The following is a 9,146-nucleotide window of genomic DNA, read 5'->3' on the forward strand; positions in this document are numbered from 1 at the left end:
TTCAAATTTTATTTTGTTAAAAACAGATGCTCCGTTTTTAGGCATCTGTGTGGTATTTGCTCAGTTTGAATAAACATCACACACAAATTTACAACAGGACCATCTGTGAGCCGCACCATCTTGAACAAATTACAAATATGTAGATTTAAAATTATGTAAAATAGCAATATATAGCAATTTTCAAATATTGTTGACACATATATATATGGGGTGAATTCAGGTTGTCTGGGACAAAAAAAAAAGAAAGGTAAATAGTGTCCCAATCAACCTGAATTCACTATGTGTGTGTGTGTGTGTGTGTGTAAACCAGCATTTAAAATTTACTTTGTATAAATATATTAAACTATGCATTCAATCTTTTATTAATCCATCACAAAGTTTCTGAATATTATTTCCTTGCTACTATACAGGGTTAATGGCTGTTCAAAAATTTAACTGTACATAAATTTACAACAGAACCATTTGTTAGCTGCACCATCATAAACAAACGATTAATACGTAGATATAAAATGCAATAGATGTGTGTGATGAAATATATATACAAAAATGATAAAATTGCACACACACACACACACACACACAAGTAAGCTAAAATGCATACAAACATTTGCATAATTTATATGTAATTAATAAATAATTTATATTCATGTAGTAACTTGCACAGACACAAGCAGAAACAATTCAGAATTAGCATGAATTAATTTTTCCTTTATATTTGGGCTCATCTCAAGGACACAGATTCTGGTTCTTTCCTCTTCTCTGCTTATGCCATATTCAAATATTCATTGTCAGGTCTACCTGGTGTCAACGAGAGCATATCGTATAATTGTAGTACTTCGTCTTGCTCAACTACTTCACCAACACTGCATCACGACTGAATAGGTGAGAATAACCATTAAAATGCAAAATTACTAGACGTGCAACCTTCTCATAGTGAAGTTGGTCTTTGTGATGAAGCACCCGAACCCCCATAGCTGAAATTCACAAATGGCCTCTTGCTATATATATATATAGTATATTCATAATTTTTATAGATGTAGTTTAACAGACATCTGCGTGTCAACATTAACATACATGCAGTTATATATATATATATATATATATATATATATATATATATATATATATATATATTTATATATAATTATTTTTTATATGCTTTTTATTTTAGACACACAAACATTCAAAATTGTTTATAAATATGTGAGATGAGGTTTTCAATCATCACAAAGCCTCTGAATATTATTTCCTTGAAATCATACAGGGTTGATGGTAGCTCAAAAACCTAACCGTACTGAAACCTATTTTTGTGCATGCATTTCTATTTCACAGCGGTGTTTATGCCTAGTGTTGCATCGCTGCATGTATTTATGTATTTATCCATTGAGAGGCACACAGCATGACCTACAGCTCGGCTCAGAGCATCTTGGGGGCTGGTATTCCCCCCGGGCCTCTCATCTTTTACTGTGCTGTGACAGAAAATGGAGGCAGCGAGCGCAGAGTGCTGCATTAAAAACCCTTTACCCATTGGTGATTTATAAGCGTCCGCCCAGCCAAGCTCACAACGCCACACCATCTTTCCAGCAAGAGGCCATTTTTGAATTTCAGCTATGGGGGTTCGGGTGCTTCATCACAAAGACCAACTTCACCATGAGAAGGTTGCACGTCTAGTAATTTTGCATTTTAATGGTTATTCTCACCTATTCAGTCGTGATGCAGTGTTGGTGAAGTAGTTGAGCAAGACGAAGTACTACAATTATATGATATCCTCTCGTTGACACCAGGTAGTCCTGCCAATGAATATTTGAATATGGCATAAGCAGAGATAAGGAAAGGACCAGGCAGAACCATGTTGTTTTTATTGAATATCTGCGTCAGGCAAAGTCACCAGAAATCAAAAGTACCTTGAGATGAGCCAAAATATAAAGGAAAAATTAATTAATGCTAATTCTGATTGTTTCTGCTTGTGTCTGTGCAAGTTACTACATGAATGATAAACGGACCTGGAAATGTTATACAGCAAAAAGCACAACGTCATTTCATTTATATATTCATTTTAATGACTGAAAAGAATGAGTAAATGAATGAATGAATGAATGAATGAATCAGAAGATGAATAGAAAACTCACAGTGAATTTATGATTTAGGTTCATGACTACTTGTGGTTATAAAAGACGTTTTTCGAATCATTGTATTGATATAACACTGATTAATAGAAGTTAAGTTGTTAGTGTTTCACAAAGATTATGACAGTAACCAAATATACATATTATTATTTTGCAAATACTCTCTGCTTTTATGCTGGAAATGTTGTACAGCACAAAGCACATCATTATATAGTCATTTCAATGAAAAAATATAATAATTTAAAAAAAATATATATATATATCAGAAGGTATATATTAATGTCACATAACTGATGTAATGCAACAAGCCTAATTTAATGCAAGGATTCATTAAATTGTGACAGTAAGTCAAAAGAGACAGCAAGAACATTAATAATATTACAAAATATTTATTTTATTTCAAGTGAATGCTGTTCTTTTAAACTTTCAATTCATCAAATATATTTATATTTTGTATTAAAAATATTGACATTATAGAGACATATAGATATGTTTTTAACATTCATCTACATCTTGGATTAACACACAAACAGACATACATAAATACATACTATATGATACAGTGTGTGTGTGTGTGTGTGTGTGTGTGTTTATGTGGTTTATGAGGACACAAATTTGTATAATGACATGGGTATGACAGAGGTATTACAATATGAAGGTGGTTTATGAGGACACTGCCTATGTCCCCGTAATTCAAACGGCTTTAAAAACATACTAAATTGTGTTTTTTTTGAACATCTAAAAATGCACAAAGTCTCCTGTGAGGGCTAAGTTTAGGTGTAGGGTTGGTGTAGGCCAATAGCACACACAGTTTGTTCAGTATAAAAACCATTACGCCTATGGAGAGTCCCCATAAACCACAAAAACCAACGTGTGTGTGTGTGTGTGTATGTTTGTATATATATATATATATATATATATATATATATATACACACAAGCAATGTGTTTTGTTTACAAGATTTTATGTCACATCCAGAGCTGTAATGAAAGTCCTGACACACTGAAAAATTAAAACTGGAGATGACTTTAAGGTTTGCGAAGGTTTATTATGGCGATCAGTGGCAAATGTGCTGGCTTGATGTCTACATGATCAGGTCAGCCAACGGACAGACTAACGAGTGTACGCATTACCCATGATTCCCTGAATAAACACAGCAAGCCCAGCAGAGGTGTTGACAAGCATCTGTTTTATCATGAATCAATGTCCATATAATGATTAAGATGCGATTCAGGAGTAAAAATGGAGGAAATAAAGAGTTGTCACAGGACATGGACACGCACAAGAAGATGGCAACAAATGACCATGAAACCTCAGTTTATTCTAATGCTTTGCAGACAAAATAATGACTCATATACTGACACAGATCAAGAGTTAACCTTGTGTTTATGTGCGCTTATTGGCTTACATTCATTCACTGGACAGTCTAAGATCAATAAGAAATTCACAGTGAACTTTGATGATTCAGATTCATGACTAACAAACTATTTGTGTTATTAAAATAACACTGATTATAGAAGTTCAGTTGTTATTGTTTGACAAAGATTGCGACAGCAACCAAATGTACATATTATGGTAGAAAAAACATGCAAAGTTTGTCTGCATTTATACTCGAATAAAGGTGGCAAAAGGCGTAATATCATCACTTGAGCTCTGACCTGTGATTTCCCCATCTCACACATATGAGAGAAACCTCTCAGAGCGGTAAACAGGTTAGAGGGGAAAATGCTTGTAATCCAAGTCCCATGTTTGGAAATGAGAGGGTCTTTTGTGTAGCTCAGGCGTGTGTGATGTACTGCTTTGTAATTTACATATGGCTGTGCTCTTTGTAAATATGCAGGGCAACACAGTCTCACTCCTCCTCGTCACATATCGACGCTTGGTCATTGCCCCCTGGCGTCAACATCCGAGGCAGAAGGTACCCCCTTTGCGTCGCTTTTCAACGTAGATGGCCGTCCTATACACGTCCATATAAATCCCTCATCCTCGGATTCTGACGCAGGGAGGGGGGGTCAACCAACGAATCTCTCGCGTGGGCTGGAGAGTTCAGGTTTCATGATCATAATGACAAATAATTTGGCTAGATGTAGGCATTATCTTGCAATAAAAAATACAGGTTTAAGTCTGCAAAGGATAGACTTTTTAAATGTGTCACACCCTCAACGTCGGATTTTGACGCATGCAGAGGGTCAAAATCGATTTGCGCTCTTTATAATGAAGCGATTTGCGTGTTATACTTGTTATATTGATTTTATACAACTGTTCCATTACCAACTAACGAAGTTTTAAGACATCTATTTGTATTTTCTACCGTTTAGATTTCATTTCTGTTCGTTCATCCTCCGCCCCCCAAAATAGATCCAAACTTTGCTTGGCGTTGCTAAGCAACGCAGCAGTTAATCTACGACTTGGAAGTTCAGAGAGAGCGGCTATAATGTGCATATTATAGTTCGACTGGAGCAGTTATTTATATTATTACAAAATAATAATAATAATAATAATAATAATAATAATTGTTCTTGCCTCAGTGATACATCGTTGCATGCCACGATCCCATGCACCATTGCGTTTCTCGACTTCCATACACGTGTAAGTATTGCACTCATCCTAGAATTAGACGTCTTATATCTTTGCTTATCAAAATACAATTAGCTCATGCAGTAAAGTTGTTGCCAGTTGTTGTGTTTGGTAATATTTTAGCGCACGTAGCGATGTCATGGTATTGGGATTGGCATAATATAAGCTTGTTGCACCAAATGAAATGTGTGCAGTGTGCATGGTACTACACATTGTTAGCTAACGTTAAAAGTTACCCAAGTGTTATTATACAATTATTAGACAATTAAAATAGGTGTGATTAGCATATCCGATTTTAAATATGATATTCTTTGTTGCAGCTAAACAGCCTAGATGATAACGGGTTGTGCCACAGTCTACTGCCATATTTCTATCATAATTTGGATAAAAATGTCAGCAAATAACCTATAGACATAAACATGTCAACATAATCCATACTCTATCTTCAGATGTAATGAGTGTGTGTGTGTGTGTTAGTATATTGTAATGTGTAGTTTACTTATCAATTCTATACTGATTTATTTTTCTCTTTATCAACAGGTTCTCAAATACAGATTATTTACTAAAAATCAGCAGCTAACTACAAAAGGCATTTTTAAAAGCCACGTTTGTATTGTCTTTCTCTCTGTTCTCGTTTTTGTATTGTTCTCTCTCCTCTCCTTTCCTCTCCTCTCTTAGTGGTGTGTTTGTCCTTGTGCACTTTTGTTTGTTGTGCATCATGTCAGATCCTAAGCTGAACCAGCTCTTGGAGGAGGTCAACAGTCTTGTCAGCCAGGCAGAAGACATGGATGCACTTCAAAGGCTGCATGAGATCGTCAACAAGCAAAAGGAAGCAGCATCAGCCATCCAGCCATCCACCAGCCAGCCATTTGTGAAGTGGATTAAGAGGGACAGCGAAGGGAAAATTATTTATGGGAGGCCAAGATCCTCCAGAAAACAAGCAGGTCAGACTTTCTTTTCAATCATATTAATTAATATCTATATTTTATCTCTAGATATATTTTTACCTTTTAGAATGAGACATAAACATATCACAAGTCATGGGTCTGAATTAGAAAATATATGATTATTATTATATTATGTACATACTTACTATATATACTTTAAGGAAAAGCAATGATACAACTTTACCATGAATGCCTTGTAAACATAATTACAATGTATGTGTTTCTAATTGTAATTTATTTATTTTTTCCTTCTACAGCAGGTCTTAGCCACAGACAAACTGGAAAGACTGGTGGTTCTCTTCTCAGGGCTCCGGAAACCAGTGTGGAAATGACCTGTGACTTTTCTCACGTAAACGCTGGTATGTCCTATATTGTTCTGCACTGTGAAACTGTATGTTAATTAATAATATGAATGTAATACACATTCCATATTTTTGTGTAAGTATGATAAGTAACACTGTTATTTTGTTCGGTGATATCCTCTTTTGTTTAATAACATGTTGTTTTTGAATACTGTCCATTGTTTAACAGAGTCTTTCCTTCAAGAGCTAAGTTGCTCACTGGGTGAAGACTTAGATGACAACGAAACACCACCAAAAGCCTCCAGTGATTGGTCATTAAGAAAAAGTCTTGTTTCAGAGTGGTGGGTGAAAGTGAGGCCCCGGTTGGTGGACAACATGGTGGCTAAGCAGCATGTGGCAAGTCCAGTCTGCCAGAAATGTGACTCCAGTCCAGCTATCATCCACTGTTGTGACTGTCGACCACATGCATTTCTCTGTGCTCGTTGTGACATCAACTTCCACAAGGCTCAAGTCTTCCACAACAGGGACTCAATTAGAGAAGGCTTCTTTCAGCCGTTGCCACCGACATCATGTTTTGTGGAGAAGGTTCTTACCCAGTGTGGTAAGTTGTAGTTTTTGAGTGTCACTTTTTCTGACTTGTTAATTCCAGTTATCTGAAACTAAATACTAAAACCTAAATCATTTCTGATCAGTCGATTAAGCCATGAAGAATATCTGGTTTTAAAAAGCTGACATAGACTGTCCTCCAAAAGTTTGTAAACACTCTAGAAAAGTGGGGTTTTGGACAATATTGGCATGAATCCTTTTTAATTTGTGATAATTTTCGCTGATAATGGACAACACAAAGTGCAAAAACACATTTTATTACACAAACTGTTTATGCATAGAAAATACTTTAATTTTTGATTCATCAAAATATCCACCATTAGCAGCTATTACAGCTCTGCATAATCTGTAGATTTGTATTCTAGACTTAATTGGCAATCAATTGTTGGAGCTATTAAGGTGTGCTGACCCAAAAATCTTTTAAAAATCTGGGTCAAGTTTAAACCAGTAACCAGGCATCACAGCTGGCAAAGGGGCATGTCTGACTTTGAGATGTGTGTATATATACTGCCATTATTATCAAAATGAAAATTATATTTGCTGGTCTTCAAGGACAATGTCAAGTTACATTAATGTACTTTATTTGCACCAAAAACTGCTAAGGATTTATGCTGACATCATCCAAAACCACACTTTGCCAGGTGTGTTTGCAAACTTTTTAAGGGCAGTGTATGTTAGTCTTTATCTTCTATCCTCTAACTATTCTCGTGAATGTTTATTATTTTCAAGTGCGTCTTGTACCCTTGGAGATGCCAGGGACAATATGTAGCTGTTCTCAGAGATTAAGTGTCATCACTGGAAAACCCATTGCTGTGGTTACAATGAATGGTAAGGAGAACTTTGGGGATGGGTGTCATCTGACATGAATCACTTTCTTTCTTCGGATTGTGATGTTATCTACTGTCTTGTCCTTGTCCCCTATCCATCATGTCTGCTCCTTGTGTTACTTCCTGTGTTCCCCTTGTTTACTTCCTGGTTTTGTGCTCCTTTGTTTATCCCTACCATATGTTCCTGTTCCTGTCTCTGCCCCTCACCTGTCTAGTTGTCAGTCCCTACCTTAGTTCACCTGTTCTTTGCTGCCTTGTTTAGCCCTTTGTAATTAAGTCCTTAAAAATATTTAAGACTGAGTTTCTATCCAACTTGTTAATTCAAATTTCAGTTATGTGCATAAGAAATGCTAAATTGGAAACACCTGCAAATGCGGATCAGTCCCTTAATGCAAATATAAATTTGATTCGCTTGATGGGGGTGGATTAACTCTTGATGTGAATAAGGCATAGTGCAAAATAAAGTTTATGGAAACAGTTTAATTAGCATATATATGCACATTTACCATGTTTCAGTGTTGTCCTGGAGACATTTTGATCCCACAGCTGGTCAGGTCACATCCCCTGATTAGTCTAATGTCCATTTTTAATTCACATTACACAGCTGATGGAAACAAACACAGATGTATATTCTTGAGCTGAATTTTCATTAATGCAAATATCAAATGCAAATAAGTTTAATGGAAACCTCGCTAGTGTCCTCCTGATAGTCAAAGGTTCCCACTTCAGTGTCAGAATAAAATGTGCATATATAATTCTTTCCTTTTCCCCAGGCCGATATGATCTCAACTTGCCAGAGTTGAAATGTGAGGTATGCGAAGCCACGTGGCGTGCTGGGGTGGATGAGCTGGTCCATAATGACTACTGGCCTGCTACTTCGCAATTTTCTACAGTATATGCTACAGACATCCTATTTTCCTTTGAGGAGTTGAAGATGGCAGCACCTGGGATGTCCAGCCTAGCATTTCTTAGAATGCTAGATAAACGAACTGTCCGCTTTGGCCGTGTAAGTATTTGTGGTGATAATTTTAGAGTAACTCACAATTACAGTATGAGGTCAAGTACACATGAACATTTACACTGTTTAGGGATGTGTTAAATTCAGACCTTTTGTCACAGGTGTACAAACGGCTAGCAACCCGTGCTGTCATGTAGTTTGCACTGAGTGTGGAGAAGAAGAGGACACACTTTGTTGTGTTCTCCCCAGTATCATTTGCTGATCACATAAATGTTCATTGGGAAACATTCGGGCCAAACGTTGCACTGGCTAACTCTTAAACAAACTGGAACAAACTGTAGCTTTTTTGGCTAGAGATGTAGACTGTCAAGTTCTTCTTCAATTCAGGTTATTTTCCTTTGAAGTATATTATCAGAGGTCATGAAAGTAGTACTCACATTCCAAAGTTTATCCATTTTAGATGGATATTATCTTATTTCAATGTAGAGTGGTCTTCAATTTCTTGATCTGTTTTACTGTTTCTGTTTTACTGTACTCTTTTGAAACAGACTGGAAAGATCATAGCAGACAGCTTCAGAAAAAGCTTTTTGGAGTGGGAGGCAGTCCGATTTGAAGTGGACAGACTCATCCAGGAAGACCACTTTAACTGCCCAGCATGCACCCCACACATGCTTGCGGTCTCTGTTGATGGAAACCGTAAGCACTATAGATTCAAGAGTGCAGCAAGGTACTTAAAAAATCCAGTGTTTAGATTGACAGTTCATCATCTTGAAAGTAACTTTGCTGTAAAATCATAATGAAAA

General features: G+C 36.3%; 1 protein-coding gene across 1 annotated transcript in view; it reads left to right on the plus strand.

Annotated features, from left to right (window-relative positions):
- Positions 1–4,707: 4,707 nt before the first annotated feature.
- The window catches only part of LOC306864625 (uncharacterized protein), a 10,543-nt gene continuing 6,104 nt past the window's right edge, over positions 4,708–9,146 (plus strand). Inside the window, exons 1-6 of the mRNA XM_079408744.1 lie at positions 4,708–5,647; positions 5,908–6,009; positions 6,182–6,553; positions 7,288–7,386; positions 8,159–8,391; positions 8,892–9,070. Of these exons, the coding sequence (XP_079264870.1) occupies positions 5,422–5,647; positions 5,908–6,009; positions 6,182–6,553; positions 7,288–7,386; positions 8,159–8,391; positions 8,892–9,070 (1,211 nt within the window). The 5' untranslated portion in view covers positions 4,708–5,421. The remainder of the gene's footprint in view (positions 5,648–5,907; positions 6,010–6,181; positions 6,554–7,287; positions 7,387–8,158; positions 8,392–8,891; positions 9,071–9,146) is intronic.

Source organism: Barbus barbus (assembly GCF_936440315.1).
Source record: "Barbus barbus genome assembly, chromosome: 46".
Lineage (NCBI taxonomy): Eukaryota > Metazoa > Chordata > Actinopteri > Cypriniformes > Cyprinidae > Barbus > Barbus barbus.